This window comes from Ursus americanus, chromosome 21 (assembly GCF_024610735.1).
Source record: "Ursus americanus isolate L20-20 chromosome 21, mUrsAme1.1.p, whole genome shotgun sequence".
Lineage (NCBI taxonomy): Eukaryota > Metazoa > Chordata > Mammalia > Carnivora > Ursidae > Ursus > Ursus americanus.
In genome coordinates, this window is record NC_142147.1 from 49,379,184 (window position 1) to 49,402,348 (window position 23,165).

The 23,165-nt window shown below is 55.6% G+C and overlaps 1 protein-coding gene across 1 annotated transcript in view; it reads right to left on the reverse strand.

Annotated features, from left to right (window-relative positions):
- SLC8A2 (solute carrier family 8 member A2) overlaps positions 1-18,474 on the reverse strand; it is a 29,269-nt gene extending 10,795 nt beyond the window's left edge. The window contains exons 1-4 of the mRNA XM_045772208.2: positions 18,315-18,474; positions 13,103-13,792; positions 8,169-8,833; positions 1,639-2,061 (exon numbers count right to left, since the gene is read on the reverse strand). Of these exons, the coding sequence (XP_045628164.1) occupies positions 1,639-2,061; positions 8,169-8,833; positions 13,103-13,777 (1,763 nt within the window). The 5' untranslated portion in view covers positions 13,778-13,792; positions 18,315-18,474. The remainder of the gene's footprint in view (positions 1-1,638; positions 2,062-8,168; positions 8,834-13,102; positions 13,793-18,314) is intronic.
- Positions 18,475-23,165: the final 4,691 nt, after the last annotated feature.

The window sequence follows — 23,165 nt, forward strand, 5'->3', positions numbered from 1 at the left end:
TCTAATTAGCGCCTGCCCGTGAGAGGAAGGATGTGTTTCCCTAAACGCTAATTAGCCTCCTGTTCTCTGTCATCTGAAGCCACAGCTGGAAGCTTGGGCGGGGGCAAGGGGGGGGGGCGGGGGCAGAGGGCGTCCCAGCCTGGGGAAGCCGTGTGGGGGAGGAGAGGGCCTATGGGGTCGCAGCAGCAGGAGAGAAGCCGGTTAGACTACAGGAAGGACCAGAATGAGCAGAAACACAACTCTCCCCATTCCCCCTGCCTCTTGAATGTGATAGATGGGGTCTGGGATGGTGCCCTCAGACCTCAACCCAAGTTCTCAGCTCGAGCCAGACAGAGAGATGGAAAGGCACGGAGAGTCCGTAACTGAAATATAACCCGAGCCAGAGAGCTAGGCACTGGGGACCGAGATCTAGAGATTAACAGAGACCCAGAGAGAGACTGCCAGGAGCGAGAGACGCGGAGACGCGAAGGGAGGGGTGGAGAGGCGGGGAGAGCAGTGAGAAGCTGAGCGGAGGCCAAGGCACAGAAGCAAGGAGGAAGAGGGGGAAGGGAGCGCGGTGGGGGCTTTGCTCGGTGGGAGGAGCGTGGGCGGCAGGAGGAGGGAGACAGACGGGCGTGCGGGGGCGGATGGGCGCAGGCAAAGGGGGGAGGCGCCGTCTGCATCCCAGGCAGGCGGCGGGGGAAGTGAGGCTGCAGGCACACAGTGGGGAGACTCGGGCATCTGTGTAAGGGGGTGGCCGGGTGTCTGGGCGTGAGACCAGCCCTGACGCCGTGTTTTAGCGAGCGTGTCTGTGGCTTGGTGATTCTGTATGTGCCAGGGTGTGTGTTGGCTGTGTCTGTGGATTCAGCCCACTTCACCAGACCCCACGCCACCTTCCGCAAATCCAGTGTCTTCCAGTTTCCTCAGTGTCTCTCCAGGCCCTAACTCTACCTTCTCAGGCCCCCATATTCCTACTGGGCCTTTCCCAAAGCCCCGCCCACATTCCCCCTAAGCGTCCTGCAATTTCCCCAGGCTCTTCCCCCTACCCACAAGCTCCACCCTTTCCCTAGTCCTGCCCCAAGCTCCACCCTATCCCCTTAGGCCCCGCCTTCTCACGCCTTCTGCGTCCAATTCCTTGGGTCCCTACCCAGACCCCATTCACCGCTTTAGGCCTTGCTTGTTCTCCATTTCCACAGGCACCGTCCCACCTCGATCGGACGCTCCCCTCTTGTCCACGAGCCCCCTCTCCTCAGGCCACATTTCATCTCCTACCAGCTACCAATTAAATCCTCTACACGCCTCTCCCCAGGTGTCTATCCTACCTCCTTTCCTCTCTCCTCACCTGTCCCTTCCTCCTCGGGTGCACCCTCCTCTCTCCTCAAACCAGCCTCTTTTTCCCACCCCCTTCTCACGTCCTGTCCCTTCCTCTTGGCCCCGCCCCACCACTCCTGTCTCCTCCCTCCTAGCCCCTGTCCCGCCCCCTCCTTGGGCCGTGCCCCGCCTCCCCAGCCCTCACTCCGGCCCCGCCCACTACAAGACACGCCCCCAAGACCCGGCCCCGATCCCGCGACCCCGCCCCCTCGTCGGCCGCGCCCACGCCTCCGGCCCCGCCCCATCTCCCCGCCGAGCCGTATTCCCTCCCCGCCCCGGCGCGCTCACATGGTCTCGTCGTCGCCGAACTCGAGCTCGCCGCACGCGTCCTCGTAGTGCACGCCGCCGCCGCGCGCCGTGCCGTCCACCGTGCGGTACGGGAGGCGCACCGTGCCCCGGGCGCCCGAGCTGCGCACGACGCGCACGTCCACGGTGCCCATGCACTCGCTCACGTGCAGCAGGCGGTCCTGGAAGGAGAAGATGCCCGCGTGGTCGTCGTCCAGGATGGTGACGGTGGCCAGCAGTGGCGCCACCAGCCGTCCCTTGGGCCGCCCGCCGCCGTCGGGCTCGAACATGCCCTGCGCGTCCCCGACGCGCAGGTTCAGCAGCCGCACGAAGAAATGTTCGTCCTCCTCAAAGATGTCGTCGTCGATGATGCCGATGCGCAGCTCCTTCTGTGTCTCGCCCGGCTTGAACACCAGCGTGCCCTCGCTGCGGCGGGAGGGTTGGAGGGGAAAGAAAGAGGTGAAGGTGGGTCAGCGGTTCTGTGGGAAAGAGAGGAGCCAGGGCAGGCTTCCTGGAGGAGGGAAAGGCGCCACCGAAAACTCCCAGGTATGAGGGTGGACAGGCATTAAACAAATAATACTGAGGATGAATCAGGGTGGGCTTCCTGGCGGGGGGCGAGGAGGGGATGCAGAAGGGGAACAAGACAGAGTCAGCCCCTCCCAACGTGGAACCCACGAGCATTAAATAGATAATGATGAAGATGAGATCAGCGCCGGCTTCCTGGGGGAGTTTCTAGTGGACAGGAATGCTCCAGGCAGAGGGAACAGCGCGTGCAAAATCCCAGAGTGGAGAGAACCTGCAGTGTTCCACAGCCACACTTCTCAAAGTGCACACAAGTCCCCTGGGAGATCTTGCTAAAATGCAGATTCTGGGTCAGTGGCTCCGGGTTTCAAGACTGCATTTCTACGTCACTCCCACAGGATGTGGGTTCTCCCATAGGATACAGGGACCACACTTGGGAGTAGCAGGGATGTGGGGCCCTGAGCTGACCTTTTCACACTTCTGATGAAAACACTTGAGGCCTCCTGGGTACCCACAAGAGAACGTCCACACTCCTTAACTTGGTGTCAGTCATTCATTCAACAAATACTCCCTGAGCATCTTTTCTATGCCCTGTCTGGGCGGTGCTGGGAACAGAGTGGTGAAGAAGCCGTGTCTTCACAGGGCTCACCGCACTCACAGCCTCGTGGGAGAGCCACAACACGGTGACAATTACACATTCAATAATCTAATTATGGTCCATTCATTCAACAAATATTTACGGAGCAGCTGCTGTGTGCCAGGCACTGTTCGTATTGTTGGGGAAATGGCAGCAAAGACAGATCAGAGGGGCACCTGGGTGGCTCAGTCAGTTAAGCATCTGCCTTTGGCTCAGGTCGTGATTCCAGGGTCCTGGGATCGAGCCCCGCATCGGCTCCCTGCTTGGTGGGGAGTCTGCTTCTCTCTCACCCTCTGCCCCTCCCCCTCTGCTTATGCTCTGTCTCTTGCTTTCTCTCTCTCAAATAAGTAAATAAAATCTTTTTTAAAAAAAAAGATCAGAGAAAAATTCCTACCCTGGTGAAGCTTCTGTTCTAGTGCAAGAGATGGATAAACAACAAACATGTAATAAACTGTCAGGTGGTGATGGTGCTATGGAGAAAAATAGAGGAAAACAGAGGAAGGAGTGTAGGAAGTGAGAAGGTGTCGTGTTAGGAAGTCAGGGTGAGCTTTTCTGAGAGGTGACGTTTGAGCAGAGACTTGAGGGAGGTGAGGGAGGGAGCCAAGTAGAGGCTATCTGGGGAAAAGCATCCCTGGCAAAGGGAACAGCCAGTACAAATGTCCTGAGGCAGGAGCAGCCTGGAGTATTTGAGGAGGTGAGCGTGGCTCCACTGGAGGGAGTAAAGGGCGAGGGAGATGAGGGAAATGACATCACAGAGGAAACAGGGCAGATGTCAGAGGCCTTGGTGGGCCCCAGTGGGGACTTTGGTGCTTAGTCCAAGTGGAGTGGGAAGCATGGGAGGCCTCTGAGGAGGGTGAGGCCATGAGCTGGCTTAGGTCTAAATGAGTATCATTAGTGTAAGTCTCTAAACATATGCGAGATGCTTTCTAATGGGGCAGGGGAAGAAATGAGATGATGACATCAGAGTAGTCAGAGTGAAACTTTGAGGGGACAGGGAATGAATGGGCTCCTGGCAGGCATCAAAATGACCCTGGGATGTAAATGCACCTTGAAAATCTATAATTTCCCCTCCCATCCATCTCAGCATGCACCCCCGGCACCATTTCTGAAAGGTGCTATATGATTCATGAATGTTCTCTATCATTACTGTGATCACTTTCATAAGAAACAGGGCCTGGGCTCCAGTTCTCTCAGAGAAGTCCAACTCTGTCGGGGGAGGAGGGCAGAGGGAGCAGAGGAACCCCAAGGTTCTGGCAAAGAGGTAGAACCAGATGACAAGCCTGGAGAAGATAGGTAAGGGGGCTCCCTGTGGCTGCAGCCCGCTGCTCAGGAGACACTGTCCATGGTGCCCGAGGCACCCAGCCCAGTGAGCCCACCTGCTCCGAGCCCGGTCGCGCTGCTGCGTTGGCTGTGTGATCTCGGCAGTTAGGAACCCTCTGAACCTGAGGTTCCCCACCTGTAAATTGGAGCTAATAACAAGCGTCTGCTTCGTGGTGGTGTGTTAAAAGGATTGAGTTAAAATGCAAGGGAAGCACTCAACAAAAGTTAGCTAGTGATATTTGTGTATTAAGATTAGAATCTTAGGGGTGCCTGAGTGGCTTAGTGGGTTAAGCATCTGACACCTGCTTTCAGCTCAGGTCATGATCTCATGGCCGTAAGATCGAGCCCCACGTTGGGCTCCTCACTCAGCACAGAGTCTGCTTGTCCCCCTCTATCTGCTCCTCCCACCATTCTCTCTCTCTCTCTCAGATAAATAAATAAAATCTTTCTTTAAAAAAAGATTAACATCTTAGAATGCTAAGTTATGGGATGTTAGAAATGTAAGCTTAAGTGGGGATTTTAGCACCATCTTTACCAAATGGTTAAAGTGGACATCACTAGTAGTGGGGACAGGTGACTGTCATGGGCCTCTTGATATAACGCACTGAGGACACTGCATTATTTACATGACTTCTGGCCAAAAGTGCATCACCTGAATCTAATCACGAGGACACATCTGACAAACCCTACAAACTGGCCTATCTTCAAAAGTGTCAGGATCGGGACGCCTGGGTGGCTCAGTAGGTTAAGCATCTGCTTTCGACTCAGGTCATGATCCCAGTGTCCTGGAATCAAGTCCCCTATCAGGCTCCTTGCTCAGCAGGGAGCCTGCTTCTCCTTCCGCCTGCTGCTCCCTCTGCTTGTGCTCTCTCTCTCTCACTCATAAATAAATGAATAAATGACAAATAAATGAAAAAAACTTTAAAAAAATGAACAAAAGTGTCAGGATCACGAAAGTCATGGGGAAGTGGAGGGATTGATCGAGACCGAAGAAGTCTAAAGAGACAGGACAACCAAATATAGCATTGGAAAAGAGAGAGGGAGGGAAAACACAGCCACAAGGATGTTCCAGGGACGAGCAGGGGAAAATGCAAACAGGGACTGCAGACTGGGTAATAATATTGATTCAGTATTACATTTCCTGAGTGTGGCAGTCGGATGGTGACTGTGGCGGGGGGTGTCATAAATCTTAGCGAGGCACACTCAAGTATTTATGGGTGAGTGGTCATGCTGTCTGCAATTCGCTCCCATCTAGTGCCACAATGATTAATACTAGTGTATATTAGGGAGAGTGAGTGAATGCAAACAGGACAAAATATGAACAATTGGTGACTCTGGGCGAAGGTTCTATGAGGGTTCACCAAACCATTTCTGCAGCCCTTCTGTGGGCGTGAAAATTTTTTTTTTTCCAAAATAAATGGTTGGGAGGAAAAAGAACATGGGGATTTTAGAAACTAGGTATGATAGGCATATAGAAGATAGACTTGTGTTTCAACACGGGATGCCCAAACTCTGGGAAGATGAAAATCTTAGAACCAGCAAATCGGAGACTGGTTGGGCTGTGGATTAGAATACCCAAATGTGGGAATCCTGAAATCTTAAAACTTTAGACCCTTAGCATGTTCGGATTCTAGGGGCCTAAATCTCAGAATCTTGAAACAGCTGTGCTCTTCTGTGCCTCAGAGATCAGGTTTAATTTGGAGAAACTGAGGCCCACAGATCACCCTAATCCATGTGGTACCTATGGGCAAATCGGAAAATGGCTTCCCTTCTTCAAGACACTTTATTTCCATGAATCAGGACGTTGTCATAATAGACATAGAAACTTACAATGTCCACTATGTGAATAGAGCTTTCTTAGATGTGGTGCTCTTATGCAGTGCACAACCTCAATAACTGTACGTGACATCCCTGATGGCCCACACTGAAGCAGGGACTTGCTCAAGGAACAGGGTTCAGGGCTAAACTTGGACTGGACCTAGTCCCTAGTCCCTCCCAGTCCTGGACCTAAGCTGCTTTGATAAGTGATGCCAGGCCTGTGACTGTCACCTGGGTTAGGAGAGGAGGGACAGGAGGAAGGTGTCAACTTTGCCTCACTGTTTGGTTCCACCACTGAGCAGCATTTACTCCTGCACTTCAGACATCTCAGTACTGAGGTCATTTGCAGGTGAGAAAGGTACCTCTGATCCCAGCAGGTGACACTTGTACTCACTTCCTTCTGCAAAACCTTTGGTGAGGGCAGTTGCAGACTAGGGGTGTGGGTGGGACTGGAAGGGTGAAGAGGTTGAGTGACAGCAGGCCCCAGTATGGTGAATGCCTTTTCCTCAGTCGAAGGAGGCTGGAAGATGTGGGATGGTAGGGAGAGGATGGAGGGCAGAGGTCATGGACGACCAAAGGGGTCCCACGCTACAGGATGACAGAACAAAGATCCTGAGCCCCACTGGGGAGAAGCAGAGTAGGGCGGGTGGGGCGGGAGGGTAGGAGAAATGAATGGGGATGGGCTGATCAAAGGGTCTTGGACTGACCCGAGGTGGAGGGAATGACCTACGAATGCCCAAAGCGGTAGAAAGATAGGAAGATGTGATTGGCAGAGGTGGGGGAGGCTGGGCTAGTGATGGTCTTTGCTGGGGCGCAGTGGTGGAGCTGAAGGTTTGTGAACCCCAGAAACGCAGCCCTAGGAAGAAAAGAGTTAAAGGGATGAGGGACTGACTGCAGCACGAGCAGAACCAAAGATCAGTGACCAGGTCCGCCTCAGCTCTACTCCGGAAAGAGGATGAAAGGGAGGTGTGGCAGACTGCTTGGCAGGTGGAACCCGGGAGAAGCTCAGTCACCAACACCCTCTCCCATACTCTGCTTTAATTTCTTCACAGCTGACATTTTTCTGTCTTCAGTGTCTACTCCCCACGAGAATGTCAGTTGCATTTGGGCAGAGACTTGACGTGTTTCGTTCACTGCTGGTCTTCATGGCCCAGATCCATTTCTGGCACATAGTAGACCCGTGAAAAATGTTGGTATTATTATAGGGAACTATGACAGACTGCCCCTCGGTCAACAAACTACACTGTAAAGCTCTTCTGCTTGAAAGAGTGTGGTATGGACGGAAGAACTACAAACAGATAAAGAATTTTGTGGGTCACACGAGGATAGAGAAGTTATCTTGTTTACTGACCTGTGTTCTTTTTTTTTAGAGGGGGAGGAGCAGAGGGAGAGGGAGAATCTTAAGCAGGCTCCACACCCAGTGCCCAGCTGGACTGGGCATGATTTCACAACCCTGAGATCATGACCTGAGCCAAAATCAAGAGTCCCAGGCTTAACCCACTGAGCCACCCAGGCGGCCCTACTGTTCTGTGTTCTCAAGGTAGCACCTGGCACATAGTAGGTGCTCAGTAGGAATTGCTGAAGGAGGGAAGATCACAGGTCTGCTCAAAGAGGGGGGAGGAGAGGGACAGGGGGGCAGGGAGACACAGGAGGGTGCACAGGTGGGGGTAGGGGCTTCTTTATGGTACCACCAAAGAACTGGGGATAATTTGGGGACTGCCTCTCCCCTCTTATCGCATTTAATTTTCCCACATAGCACTTACCATCGCTTGATATTTTTATCTATTTAGTAGTTCATTACTTTACTGCAACTCGAGGGTAGGGACCTTGGTTGTCTTGTTCACCATGGTATACCCCCAAGTATACAGTAGGTGCTCAATAAACGTTTTTACTTTAGTAATGGTGTGCGTGTGGGGGGGTACTTGTTCCAGCAGGTAACACTACATATAATGGAGCTATAATAATGAACACAGGGTGGTGTCAGCACTAAAACTCACAGGTAGATAACACGCATGGGAGGGGCAGCCTGCGGAGAGGGGACAGCCATGCTATCTGGCAAATTCTAGAAGAGTGTGCGGTCCGAAGAAGGCTCTCCGCGGCGGATGAATGAGTGAACAAGGAATGCCGCTGGTCGGCGCAAGGCAAGGTAAGGATGGGCGCGGGAGTCGGCCGCAAGCCCGATGAGCGCGGAGGCCGCGGGACCGCGGAACCTCCCACCCGCGAACAGCCGACCCACCTGTACTCGTAGTCGGAGCCGGCCTTGGCAGAGCCGTCCTCGGTGCGGTAGTCCACGTAGAACGTGCTGTTGCCCTCCCCGCCTTGGCAGGTGACGGACAGCAGCACGGAGCCGCAGTTCTCCAGGCAGTGGTAGAGGCTGGGCTCGAAGAAGATGCGGCTGGCGCCGTCGTCCTCGTCCTCGCCAGGGCCCTCGGATGGGGAGGCCCTGCGCGACGCGTCCACCGCGTGTCGCCGCAGCACGTTGCCCGCGCCCGTCATCAGCCGCGTGGCCTGGATGCGGTAGAAGGCGCGGCTCTTCTGCTGGTGCAGCAGCGCGTAGTAGTTGGCGATGCCCACCAGCTGCTCCAGGTCCTTGTCCGGGTGCTTCTGCTTGAGGTCCTTGAGGATCTGGATGACCTCGCGGCGGCTGGCGTCCAGCTCGCGGGCCTCGGCGGGGCCCGGGCCCAGGCCGCCCAGCTCGCCCGGCACCTCGGCGCCCACGAACGTGCCGTCCAGCTCGATGCTCTTGGGGGGGTCGCCCTCGGCGCCGATGATGATGCCGCTGCGCGGGTCGGTGCGGTAGCGCTTGTACACGTACTTGTAGAAAAGCAGCCGCTTGTCGGCCATCCAGGCGAACACCACGCACACCGGGAAGAAGACGAGGGTCAGCAGCGCCTCCCACACCTGCGGGCGGCCGCGCGGGTCAGGACCGCCGCACCGCCAGGGGGCGCGCTCGCCGCCCCGCCGTCCGGCCGCCCCCGCGTCTCTCTCGCCCGCCGCTGGGTCCCCGTGGTTGCCGGGAACCCCCTCCGCGCCCCGTCCCGCATCTCCCCGCATCTCGGTCCCTGCCCCGCTTCGTCCCCTTTCTACTTCCCTTTGGTGCCGGCTCGTCTCTGCCTCTGTCCATCTCTCTCTCTGTCTAGGTCGTTGTCTCTTTCTCTCCCTGCCTCCGTCCCAGTCGGTGTCGGTCGGTTTTTGAATCTCTTTTCCTCTCTTGTTGCCTGTCTCCTTGTCTCCTTGTTCTCCTCTTATATCTTTTGTAGATACCCCTCTCCCTTGTGAGATTCTTCGCAGTATCTCTCCCTCCGCCTCTTTCCTGGTCTGATGTATGCATTCACGCATCCGTCCATCCACCCATCATCCACCCACCCACCCACCTTTTAACACGCTGAGAACCACGCCCACCTACCCCAGTGCCAGGAACCCAGACATCCTGAAGCTGTCTCCACTAGGCGACAGACAGGTCCCCACCCTGTGGTCTCAGCCCCCCTCAAGGGGCAGAGCCTGTGTCTCTTAAGACCTGCCTCTCTCTCCCTCCAACTTTTTCTCCCTGCTCCATTTCCTCTCCACCCCTCCTCACCTGGGATGCCCCAACCTGTCCAAACCCCACCCATCACCCAGGGCCCCCTCTCTGCTCAACCCCTTCCTAAAGCTCCCTGATTCCCCACCCCCCACTCCCTTCCCCCACCTCCCTCCTCCAACCAGTGAATACAGCGTTTGCCAGACTCTCCTTCTGTAGAATCGCTTGGCCCTTAGGGACGGGACTTTGACTCTAAAAGAGGCACAAGTTTGGCTCCTCTCACAGCCTCATACAGCAAGTTCCCATGTTTACATGCTACCTCCCCAGAGAGACAAGGCAAAGCTGAGTTCAGATCCTGGTTCCAGAAGAGGGAGGTCTGGCTCAGCCTCTCGCCTGTAAAATGGGGGCGTCCCCAAGACTGAATGAGCTTATGCACCCCTAACACTTAGCACTGCTGGTTCCTGACACATGGAAAATACTCGAAATGTGAAATGAACATTACAGTTATTACACTAGCGCTCATTGAGGTCCAGGACTCAGGTCTGCAAGTGGTTACCCTTCTCATTAAAGATAAGGAAGAAACGATTAAAGATTATTTACCATCAGATGGCCCCCAGAGGTGTCTTTAAAATAGGCCTGGAAGGGAAAATATCTTTTAAGATCCAATCCCCACACCCCCTTGTTGCTCTGTTTACTGACGGCTCAGAGAGAAGGACAGAACTTGGAAACAGAGCCTCACAAAGCCCCCAGGCAGGTCTGTGAAAAGAAGCCGAATTTTCTACGTGAGCTGTAAAATGAACTCCAGCCTCATGTTCATTGCACTGGCCCCTCTGTAATATTGCAGGGGATTCTCCTGAAATCAGAAGACAGCCTCAAACCCCTAAGATCTGCTCTTCTCCCTGCAGGTAAATAAAAGGTGATCCTAGGAGACTCCCATCTTCCTTCCAGGGCACCCACTGAGAATGGGCATATGGACTTGCCCACCCTGGGAGAGAAGTGAGACAGCTTCAGTGGATGGGAACACCCCCAAGACGGGGTGTCTCCAATCTAGGCTTCTTTCCGGGCTGCCATGATGATCGGGGTGGGGGATCTGGTCCAGCAACTCATGGGACAGTCCCACACAATAGAGAATAGTCCCATGTCCCGGCTGACCTCAGAACCTCAAAAACCTGCTTCTAATAACTGGAGTCTAGAACTCAGCTCTGTTACGTGTATATGAAGTATTTTCCTGATGCTTTAATATATGCTGAATATGCTTATTTTTAATCTTGTAGTTGTGCACTCCTCTGCTCAACTACTTGCATGGAACGTTTCCTGATCTTTTTCTTTCTCTCAAACCCAAACTTGTTCAGTAAAAGTAGGTGCTGGCATCTGGTTCCCACACCATGACTTTTAACGTAGCCGTGCCGAAGCATTTACATATGGAAACGCACGTTGGTCTGTCAGAGACTACTTTCCTTTATATCACAGTTCGGCCATTATACGGACTTCGGAAAGCCAACAGCACAGGCAGGTTCATTAATGGGAGGAATCGCTCACATGTACTCTGTTCTAGGCTTGCTGTTCTGAGCCCTTCCACGTGTAATTTATTTGATCCCCACACCGCTCTCCGAAGTCAGTCCTATGACGACATCCAGGTGACAGGTGGGGAAACTGAGGCACAGACAAGGTGAGGAACTTGCCCAAGGAACAGCTAGGAAGCAGGGAAGTGGGGTTTGAACCCAGTGTGTCTGGCTTCAGGGTCCCTGCACCAGACTACTGGGATAGAAGGGATAGAAGGCCTCTCTCCTGTCATCTAGGAATTTCACGTCAGAGGAAAGGGATGTAACAAAACACTCGCTAGAAAAAGGGAGCACTGGGTATGAAGGGTCAAGAACCAAGGGCCTGGTCTAACCCCTTCCATGGTTCAGATGTGAAAACTGAGGCCCAGAGAGAGTACTGGCTTTGCCTGAGGTCACACAGCACTTTGGGAGAAAATCCAGAGCCAGACCCATCTCACTGCCCCAGTTCACTGTGTTGAGGAGGAAGTGACACCATCTTGGTCTCATGCCGGTTCCTCCCATTACTTCATGAAAATGTCCCATAATTCTGGCCTCCACCTTACTCTCGAAGGGACCCCCGCCCCCAGTGGTGACGTCTCCACCCAAAGCTGAGGCATTTTCTACCCTGTTTTCTGAGTCTGAGCCTGGTTCCTTCTCAGGGAAATCTCTCTCCTCCACCCCCATCCCTACCCACCTGTTGCTCATGGTGTCTAGAATTCTCTTCATAGTTTGGCTGTAAACCCTCATCAAAGACCACTTTGAAAACCTAGGTCAGCGTACCATCCTTTTTAATAGCACGTGAGAACCATGAGACGCATCCTTCTGTACTTTTCACCATGGCAGCCAGGAGACTCGGCATCACAGTCAGTCGTCAATTGCCGTAAATGTCTCTCTCCCTCTCTCATCCCTGTTTCCTGGTGCTACCATCTCCCCCTTAGCTCACCTGTGCTTTCTGGTCCCCCCCTTCTGCTTTTATATCACCTGCAAAGAATTTTTATACTTCTAACTTCAGCTCCTTCCTGGAAAGAAACTAGAATTGGCAGAACCTGACAGATATGCACAGAGAGATTACACACATGTGTGAAGGAATTCTGGGTAGCCTCAAATAAATTATGCATGTATGTGAACGAATTAGGCCAGGTCCATAAATAAATTATGCAAATGTAGGCAGCAGTCATGGGGTTATGGGAAATGAATTAGGCACATGTTTTAAAGGAAGACTAAGCAAAATGTGGTTAAGATACTGGACGAACGAGGGGCAAATGATTATGGGAATGTGGGTGTAAATTATGGAGTGGTGGGGCTAAATTTTGTCTCACTGTTGGAATAAATTATGCAAAGAGCCTTTGCAGTGGACTGGGCTTATACCTACGTTGGATTGGATTGCGTATAAATTACAGTGATGTGGCATAAATTATCCTACCATCAGAAATCAATTATGAATAATGAACAAATTATGCAAATCACAATTGCACCTCTGGCAAATACAGAGCTAGATTACGCAGATGTGGGCCTATGTTTATGCAGGCCCATGGACACATTATGCAAATCGTACCAAGTTACCCAAGTTGATTAGCACTGTCAGAAAACACAAGGCTGGATTATGCAACTGTGGCATGAATTATGCAAACGGAGGCGGTCTTATTATAAAAATAGGAATAAATTATGCAAAAGACAGGGAGTGTAAGAAAACATGTGAACATACCTGGCAAATACCTGGCTAGACCATGAACTGCATGTGGTATGCATTACACAGATCACAAGGACTCTGTTAAAAATATATGGCACCATCGTGATAGCTAAAAGGAGTCCCTTCTGGATGGGTATATTGCAAAATGTCACCCCCCTCTGGGCAGATGAGCCCTTTCCAGGACCTGCAGAGCCATCCAGACATGGCTTGGGCACACTCAATGGACTCCAGCCCCAACTTGCCTTCTCTAGCCCAATGCCCTTGTGCAGTGTGTGACCTGCACAACCATACCTAGCGGCCCTCCCAGATGTGAGCATGCATTTCTGCAAGTACATGGATCGAGTCTCCAAGCCCAGGGAGCCACCCCTCTGGATTTTGCCGACATACATGCACCAAGGAGGTGTCCATGGGTCCTTGCTCACCTGGACCACACCTGGGGAAAAGACGGCAAGGATGAGATAAAGCCAGACGTAGGCGAAGATGCTCCAAGAGGCAGTGACAAAGAAGACTCTCAGATGCTTGATCTTGCGGCTCTCACCGGCTGGGATGACATAGATGCACACGGCAATGACCACAAACATGTTGAAGGCAGCACTGCCCACGATGGTGCCCGGACCCAGCTCGCCTGCCTGGAAGTTGTGGCCGCAGACCTCGATGACAGACAGCAGGATCTCAGGGGCTGAGGAGCCCAGGGCCATGAGCGTGAGGTTGGACACCGTCTCGTTCCAGATGCGGACGGTGCCCACGCTGGTCTCACCGTTGGCCTTGGTGATGGTGATCTCCTTCTCCTTTGACGTGATGACCTCGATGGATGCCATGAAGCGGTCGGCGATGATGGACACGCCCAGGAACATGTAAACCATGGCCACGAAGTAGACCACAGCTCGCGCCGCCTTGTCACCCAGTGACGGGTCATCGGGCTCCCAAACGGGCAGCAGGACCCCCGGTTGGCAGCGGTTGGAGCCCTGGCAGCCCCCTGTGCTGGTATCACTGTCATTGGCCGGGGGAGGTGGCAGGGAGGGGGTTGGGGTGGCCGCCCCTGAGCACGGGGGTGTCCCCAGGAGGAGTGCAAACCCCACTAAGGCCAGGGGAGCCATGGAGAGTGTCGGGTCCTGTGGGGGAGGAGGAAGAAGTGTGGGTGAGGGGCATGGACCCCTTCCATTCGCACAGGAGCCAAGGCTTGTTGGGGGTAGAGCATGGGGGACAAGCAGAGGGCTGACAGAAGGAGGATGGGGATGGAGGGAGACACAGAGGGACAGAGAGAGCCAGACAGAGACCAAGAGAGAAAGACAAAGACAGAGGAGTGTCACATGCTGCCAGTGGTCTAACCACTTCGGGGAACCACAGCTGAACACCCCGTGTCCTAGGACTCAGCCATTCCACTCCCAGGTACACAAGCACCCAGGAGCTATAGGTCGTGTGTCTGCCAAAAGACACATCCAAGAATGTCTAACAGCTCCCGTCTTGAAACAACCCAGATGCCTTTCAGCAGTAAACGGAGAAGCCCAGCCGGAGCACTCTCACCATGGATGTTACAGGGCCCTGGAAAGGGAACGGGCTGCTGACCTGCCCAGCCACACAGACGAATCCCACAGACGATAGAGGAATGAAGCCAGGCCCCAAAGAACACAGACCGAATCATTTAGCGGGTGAGGTGAGGGACTGGAGGCCGTCAATTCATTAGGTAAGACTAATGGTTTCCAGCTTGGCCCTCGGAGGGCTCCTGCTCGGGGTCTGGGATGTGGCGGGTGCTGAGATGTCTGTCTGCCTGTCTGAGCAGGGCTGGGGAGGGGCTGCTGGAGGGTCTCCCACTCACATCTTTCCCTGCAATGGTGACAGGTGTCTCTCCGGTACCCCCCAGGTCTCTGTGAGGTGCCCGGGTCTTCAGCAGCTGTGACATGAGGCCCCATGTTGGGCTTTTGGTCTTGTTTGTGGATTGTGGGGTCTCTATGGTTTCAGTACTTCTCCTTCAGCCTCTGATCCCAGGTTTGAGTGGCTATCTCTGTGTCTTGCCTCAGTTCCCTTTAAAAACGCAAGCCAGGGGCGCCTGGGTGGCTCAGTCGTTAAGCATCTGCCTTTGGCTCAGGTCACGATCTCAGGGTCCTGAGATCGAGCCCCGCGTCAGGCTCTGCGCTCAGCAAGGAGTCTGTTTCTCCCTCTGCCTCTGCTGCTCCCCCTGCTTGTGCTCTCCCTCTCTCACATAAATAAATGAAATCTTTTTAAAAAGTTAAAAAAAATAAAAAAGCAAATCAGTTCACATCCTCCCTCTGTTCAGAACCCTCCATGGCTCCCGACTCAGTCTCAGTCAGAGTAGCACAGCTCTCACCCTGGGTCATAAGGTCTCGCCTGATCTGCCCCCTCATTCCCTCTCCGGCTTCATCTCCCCCCCCATTCCCCTTGCTCACTTGGCCCTAGCCACCTCGAGTTTCCTCACATACCAAATAAGTTCCAGCCTCAGGGCCTTTGCACCTGCTGTTCCCCCTTCCTGGGACATTCCTCCCCACATATTTGCCCTCTCTTCTCCAGTTCTCCACTCAGACATTACCTTCCTGAGCTCTCCATGCAAAATGACACCACCCCACTTTGGGGAATCCCTAGCTGGTTCCTCGATGAGAGGGCCAAGACTCAGAGGTCAAAAACACTCGTGCAAAGCCCCCAGCACCAACTCTGACTCCATTTCTCTCTCCAAGAGTGGCCCAAACTCCCAGCTCCTCTGTCCCACTCTTGCATTGCCTTGGTAACCCAGTAGCCTGTTAAAAAAAAAAAAAGAAAAATGGACTAAGAGAAGAAGGAGGGGGTCCTCCGAACCTTCACCACTCTGATCCCCGTCTTGGCTGGTGCCTCAGTTCTCCCGGTTATTTGCATTTCTGTCTGAAAGTTCTTCTCTGAGTCTAACCCACAGCCTGCCCCCAAAATACGCCCACGTACTCACGGGCAGGGAGCTGGCTCCTCTGGGGGAGGGAGGCAGAATGTTGGCAGAACTTCCCTGAGGAGTGTGTGTGTGTGTGTGTGTGTGTGGGCGGGGAGAGGGGGATTCTTAAAGGGCCACAGCACAATTAGCCCCCTCAGCAAGGCCCCTAATGATACATCTAATTAGCAGCCCCCTAATTAGCAACAACTTAGGCATAATTACAAACCCACCAGGATCCAAAGCAAAGACTCATGCTCTCTTCTCCCTCCCTTCTCCCTGGCTTTCAGGAGTAACAAGGGCCACCTGGGAGTCAAGAATTCCTCTCAAGCATCGAACTCCCTCTGTCACAGAGAGCCATGGCCTGGAAATTGCCCCCTCAAGTCTAACCACCTGTCCCTCCTGCTGCGGTCCTCAAGGGAGACCAGAGTCTGCCAATGGGTGTTCTCACGCCTGCCCTCCTTGCCCAGAGGCTGGGCAAAGCAGCCTGGCTCAATCCCTTTTCCTGCAAAACCTGGTTTCCTCTCACTGAGGCCTTAGGGGAGGAGGGGTCAGGAAGAGAAAGCACTAGATAAATATTTGTGAAATGAAGGACCACGAGCTCTGAGCCCTGTCACCGGGGACAGCTGGGCTTCCTCTGCTAGAGGCGTCTGCCTCTGCCTCTCTCTGTCCACCAGCAGCCCTGAAACCTAATCTGGGTTTAGAATCCAGGGGCAAAAGGATCAGGTTGAGGCCAGGGTAGGAGTCTGCAGGGCAGATGGTGGCCTCTCTGCATCTGTCCCCAGCCTCATGGGCAGGTGGCCAGCTGGATCAGTGGTGAGCACCCTGGGTCTGCCTCACACACCTTTTGGGGTCTCAGAGATCTCCTGCCTAGAGTGGGTCTGTAAGCGTAAGGGGGGTTCCAGTCTGGCATGCCAGGTGGGACCTCCTCTCTCCCTCATGTCCCTCACATTGGTGAGGGAGGTGGCAGTTCCTGGTTGTGCTCTGGTGGGGGTAAGTGTTGCCCGCCACCCCTCGGAGGGATTTCGAGGTGGGGACACAGGCTTCTAAACACACCCACTTACTGCACCAAGGGTGAGCCAGGCTCTCCCAGCATCACACGATGTCCCAGCCTGGGTCACACATAATCTCAGTGCTCAGGGCTATGACACGCTGATGGGTAAACTGAGGTTTGTAGGGTGAAAGAGCTTGACCAGGTCAAGCAGCTTCAAATCAGGGGCAGGGGAGGATGTAAACTGAAGGTGTAGGACTGCTAAGCCGAACCCAGCTGGGCCCCATGTGGATACTCGAGGACCTCACCCCATCACAGCCTGGGCTATAGGCTAGGCTCGCACCTCTCTCCTGGTCGCTCACTCTCGCCCAGCTTCTCTGGGGCCCCCTTCCCCCAGGAAAGAAGAAGGTGTACTGGTCAGGGACCTCCAGACTCACAGGGGCCCTCTCGGAGCCCCCCAGGGATGCTGGATTAGCTTTGGAGAGCCACCCCCACTGAGAGAGGGTCTGAGGCTGGTCGGCCACCAGAGGAATGGAGGTGAGGCTGCAGAAGCGACTGGCCTGACCTGCCCCAGTACCTACTGCTGTGCCTGGAGTAGGAAAGGTGCTCAGTAACTGTCATAGGAACAGATGAGTGAAGCAAGCAATGGACAAATAGCAAAAGAGGTATAGAAGTCAGACTGCAGGAAGGACCGGTCCAGTCTGTATGAAGAGGAATGGGGAGGGAAGATCCGAGAACCGGTGCAGTCTCCGCCACAAAGGGTATAGGGTAGACTGCAAGGACTGGCCTCAGAATGCCAGATACAAGGCAGGGGAGAGGAGAGGAGCTCTGTCCCCGGGGGGAGTGATGGGGCACAAGCCAGCCGGGAGGATGGGCGGGAGCTCGGTTGAAGAAGGGAGAGGAGTCTGGGGGACTCCACGCCTTCTGGGGGAGCCCACTCTGCTGGGGGGGGGGAGTCTTCTTCCTCCAGGTCTCCCCCTTGCCAGGGGCGGGGACAAAGGTGTGTAGGAGGAGAGTTAACCCGCTACCAGAGAGACAGAGAAACAGAGACTACATACCTACAGATAGAGATGGACAGAAGGAGGGAGAGGGGCAGGGAAGAGAGAGGGAGACACCCACAGAGACAGAAGAGACAGAGACACACGGAGAGCAGAGATAGGAGAGACAGAGACACACACATACAGATGGTGAAAGAGGAAGGCAGAGTGAAAGCAACCAAGGACTTAGACAGAACCCCGAAGAGACACAGAACAGATCCTGGCACAGAGGGAACCAGGGGCACAGAGGCGAGAGTGAGGGACTGAGACAGGGATACAGGGAAAGGGACTCAGAGAGGCAGCAGCCAGACTCTGCAGGACAGGACCCCCAAGAGATGTGGAGAGACAGAAAGACGAGACCCAGACGCAGGAAGGCGGGGGCGGAGGGAGAGAAGGCAAAGGGGGGCTGCCCCAGAAGGGCTGGGGTGTTCTCGCCCCCTCAGTGCCCAGGAGGCACCCCCTCCCCAGCCCGCTATGCTCCCTGGAACACAGGAGGGGCTGAGGATGTTGGCTGCTGGTGGCGCCCCCAACCCACAGAAGGGACCTGGTATCCCCACCCGGGATATGCAGCCCCCAACCCCCATAAAGGAGCTCAGGGAAAAGCGGCTCCTGGTTCCTCAAATGTCCCCCTCCACCCGCCTAGGGCAACACCATCCTTCCTCCACGCCCCCCGCCCCCCCCCACGGAGGGTCTCTTACCTGCAGCTGCAGTCTGGAGCAGGGCCCCCAGCACTGGGCTGGCAGTGGTGGGCGATTCCGCCCGCCCGACAGAGAGAGAGAGAGAGAGAGAGAGAGAGAGAGAGAGAGAGAGAAAAGCTGGAGACTGAGAGGGAGAGCCAGGGAGGAGGGGAGGGAGAGGGGATAGAGGGAGGAGAGGAAGAGGGGGGAGGGACACGGGGGAGGGGGAGTCGGGAGAGAGGGAGGAGGAGGGACGGGGGAGAGTGCTGGGAGGGAGGAGGAGGAGCCAGAGACAGAGGGGAGGAGGAGGAGGCGGGGAGAGGGGAGGCTGCCTCGAGGCGGGGGAGGCTTGGGGAGGGGCCTGAGAGAGAAGGTTGGGGGGAGCCCGAGGCTCCCACCCACCCTTCTGGTTCAGCACCACAGACAAGGGACAGCGGCGGAGGGCACATGTGTGCGTGTGTATTTGGCGGGGTTGGGGGTCATTCAGAGGCATCCTTCCCCCTCCCCAACACACACATACTCTGATCCATACAAGGGCCAGAGAGGCACAAACAGCTACAAATAGTTACAGGCTCTCAGAACCAGGGGGAGGGCAAGAATGTTTAACCAGAGTCAGATCCAAATTCACAGGCGGTGCCTGCAGACCTGACCTCCAAAGCAAGCCAGAAACAACCACAAAGGCATCCATTAATAATAGTAACAACAGTTGCCATTCATACCGCCCTTACCACGTGCCAGGTGGTGGTATAAATATTTTTTAAGTGATTGACAGGTATTGACACAACTAGCCCTAATAACCCTGTGAGATAATGCTATTAGCCTCATTTTACAGATGGGGAAACCGAGGCACAGAGTAGCCAAGTGGGGCTTCAGGCTCCACACCCTTAACCACTCCACCGCACGTTGTCCCAGACAGAGGAGCAAGTGAGAAGTCAGGCATCACACTGCAAATGGCCAGGTGAGGGGCCAAGCCCTGAAGATACAAAATCCTGAGCCCTGAAGTGGACACACACGTGCACACAGATGCCCGTGAGCACACGCTTCACAGATTCACACCATCACTGACTAAACTCACCTAAGTCCCACGCTGGAGTCCCACTCCCACCCGGGACGGGACGTGATGGAGCTCTCTGCCTCGGCAGGCGGGCAGCAGGAGGGAGGCAACCCCGCCTGCGCCAACGGTCCATGCCCATCGCCAGACCAGGCTGGACACCGTTGGGCGGGCTGCCAGGAGAGCGAGGAGATTCAGCTCCCTGCAATTTCCCACGATAGGGCCCGGGGTTCTGGGAGATGACAAGGGTGGCCAAAGACTGGTGGGTTCCTGCCTCCTAAAAACCCACCTGGTGGCTTGGTCTCCACGGTCAGTGTGGGTGGTCAGACTGTTGGGTGGACTTCCTTGGTAGGAGGTAGACGGACGGCCAGAATGACTGTGGTGTCTGCCCCTCCGCCCCGGGAAGCAGGAGTCCCACCCAAACCCTGGCCCAGGGAGGAACAAGCCCACCCTCCCCACCAGCCTGTATCCTGCTCAGGAATTACTTCCCCAACCCCCCTGCCCCAGACACTATTCTTAGCTTGCGGTGGGGGAGGGGAGAGCTCTCCTGGTTCCTGCCCTCCACTGGTCCCGGGGATACAAGCCTCTGCTTCCTTCTCCCTTGCCACAAGAGGGAGCAATTTCTTCAGCCAGCCCAGCCTTGGGCCGGGGAAATCAGCCCTATCTCAGACTCCCTGGTCACTGGACCCCCTGGGCTTTTCGATCAGGTTTAACCCAGGTCCTTTCCAGCATGGCACACCCTGGGGGTCTTTCCCTCCTAGGTCTCATCTCAGTATGCCCCAACTTGAATCTAAACTCAGTTGCTTTCTGCTGGGTCGGGTCTAACCTTGGCCCTTGGCACACGGTCTAACCACAGTAATTTTTGTTGGGGGGTCCAACCTCAGCATTATTCATGGGGGGGTCTAGCCTTAAACCCTCTGCTGCAATTTGACTGCTGCTTCCCACAGTAGTCTTTCCCACCTGTATCCTTTCCTTTCAGGCTTAATTTCTGTATTTTCCCCACTGGGGTCTAGTCTCAGATGCAGAGCGCCCCCCCGGGTCTAGCCTCAGATCCAGAGTGTCCCACTGGGGTCTAGCCTCAGATCCAGAGTGTCCCACTGGGGTCTAGCCTCAGATCCAGAGTGTCCCACTGGGGTCTAGCCTCAGATCCAGAGTGTCCCACTGGGGTCTAGCCTCAGATCCAGAGTGTCCCACTGGGGTCTAGCCTCAGATCCAGAGTGTCCCACTGGGGTCTAGCCTCAGATCCAGAGTGTCCCCCTGGGGTCTAGCCTCAGATCCAGAGTGTCCCCCTGGGGTCTAGCCTCAGATCCAGAGTGTCCCCCTGGGGTCTAGCCTCAGATCCAGAGTGTCCCACTGGGGTCTAGCCTCAGATGCAGAGTGTCCCACTGGGGTCTAGCCTCAGATCCAGAGTGTCCCACTGGGGTCTAGCCTCAGATCCAGAGTGTCCCACTGGGGTCTAGCCTCAGATGCAGAGTGTCCCACTGGGGTCTAGCCTCAGATGCAGAGTGTCCCCCTGGGGTCTAGCCTCAGATCCAGAGTGTCCCCCTGGGGTCTAGCCTCAGATCCAGAGTGTCCCACTGGGGTCTAGCCTCAGATGCAGAGTGTCCCACTGGGGTCTAGCCTCAGATCCAGAGTGTCCCACTGGGGTCTAGCCTCAGATCCAGAGTGTCCCACTGGGGTCTAGCCTCAGATCCAGAGTGTCCCACTGGGGTCTAGCCTCAGATCCAGAGTGTCCCCCTGGGGTCTAGCCTCAGATCCAGAGTGTCCCCCTGGGGTCTAGCCTCAGATCCAGAGTGTCCCCCTGGGGTCTAGCCTCAGATCCAGAGTGTCCCCCTGGGGTCTAGCCTCAGATCCAGAGTGTCCCACTGGGGTCTAGCCTCAGATGCAGAGTGTCCCACTGGGGTCTAGCCTCAGATCCAGAGTGTCCCACTGGGGTCTAGCCTCAGATCCAGAGTGTCCCACTGGGGTCTAGCCTCAGATGCAGAGTGTCCCACTGGGGTCTAGCCTCAGATGCAGAGTGTCCCCCTGGGGTCTAGCCTCAGATCCAGAGTGTCCCCCTGGGGTCTAGCCTCAGATCCAGAGTGTCCCACTGGGGTCTAGCCTCAGATGCAGAGTGTCCCACTGGGGTCTAGCCTCAGATCCAGAGTGTCCCACTGGGGTCTAGCCTCAGATCCAGAGTGTCCCACTGGGGTCTAGCCTCAGATCCAGAGTGTCCCACTGGGGTCTAGCCTCAGATCCAGAGTGTCCCCCTGGGGTCTAGCCTCAGATCCAGAGTGTCCCCCTGGGGTCTAGCCTCAGATCCAGAGTGTCCCACTGGGGTCTAGCCTCAGATCCAGAGTGTCCCACTGGGGTCTAGCCTCAGATCCAGAGTGTCCCACTGGGGTCTAGCCTCAGATCCAGAGTGTCCCACTGGGGTCTAGCCTCAGATCCAGAGTGTCCCACTGGGGTCTAGCCTCAGATGCAGAGTGTCCCCCTGGGGTCTAGCCTCAGATCCAGAGTGTCCCACTGGGGTCTAGCCTCAGATCCAGAGTGTCCCCCTGGGGTCTAGCCTCAGATCCAGAGTGTCCCACTGGGGTCTAGCCTCAGATGCAGAGTGTCCCCCTGGGGTCTAGCCTCAGATGCAGAGTGTCCCCCTGGGGTCTAGCCTCAGACGCAGAGCGTCCCCCTGGGGTCTAGCCTCAGACGCAGAGCGTCCCCCTGGGGTCTAGCCTCAGATCCAGAGTGTCCCACTGGGGTCTAGCCTCAGATCCAGAGTGTCCCACTGGGGTCTAGCCTCAGATCCAGAGTGTCCCACTGGGGTCTAGCCTCAGATCCAGAGTGTCCCACTGGGGTCTAGCCTCAGACGCAGAGCGTCCCCCTGGGGTCTAGCCTCAGACGCAGAGCGTCCCCCTGGGGTCTAGCCTCAGACGCAGAGCGTCCCCCTGGGGTCTAGCCTCAGATGCAGAGCGTCCCCCTGGGGTCTAGCCTCAGATGCAGAGCGCTCCCCCTGGGGTCTAGCCTCAGATGCAGAGCGCTCCCACTGGGGTCTAGCCTCAGATGCAGAGCGTCCCCCTGGGGTCTAGCCTCAGATCCAGAGTGTCCCCCCCGGGTCTAGCCTCAGATGCAGAGCGTCCCCCTGGGGTCTAGCCTCAGACGCAGAGTGTCCCCCTGGGGTCTAGCCTCAGACGCAGAGCGTCCCACTGGGGTCTAGCCTCAGATGCAGAGCGTCCCACTGGGGTCTAGCCTCAGATCCAGAGTGTCCCACTGGGGTCTAGCCTCAGATCCAGAGTGTCCCACTGGGGTCTAGCCTCAGATGCAGAGAGTCCCACTGGGGTCTAGCCTCAGATCCAGAGTGTCCCACTGGGGTCTAGCCTCAGATCCAGAGTGTCCCACTGGGGTCTAGCCTCAGATGCAGAGTGTCCCACTGGGGTCTAGCCTCAGATCCAGAGTGTCCCACTGGGGTCTAGCCTCAGATCCAGAGTGTCCCACTGGGGTCTAGCCTCAGATGCAGAGTGTCCCACTGGGGTCTAGCCTCAGATGCAGAGTGTCCCCCTGGGGTCTAGCCTCAGATCCAGAGTGTCCCCCTGGGGTCTAGCCTCAGATCCAGAGTGTCCCACTGGGGTCTAGCCTCAGATGCAGAGTGTCCCACTGGGGTCTAGCCTCAGATCCAGAGTGTCCCACTGGGGTCTAGCCTCAGATCCAGAGTGTCCCACTGGGGTCTAGCCTCAGATCCAGAGTGTCCCACTGGGGTCTAGCCTCAGATCCAGAGTGTCCCACTGGGGTCTAGCCTCAGATCCAGAGTGTCCCACTGGGGTCTAGCCTCAGATCCAGAGTGTCCCACT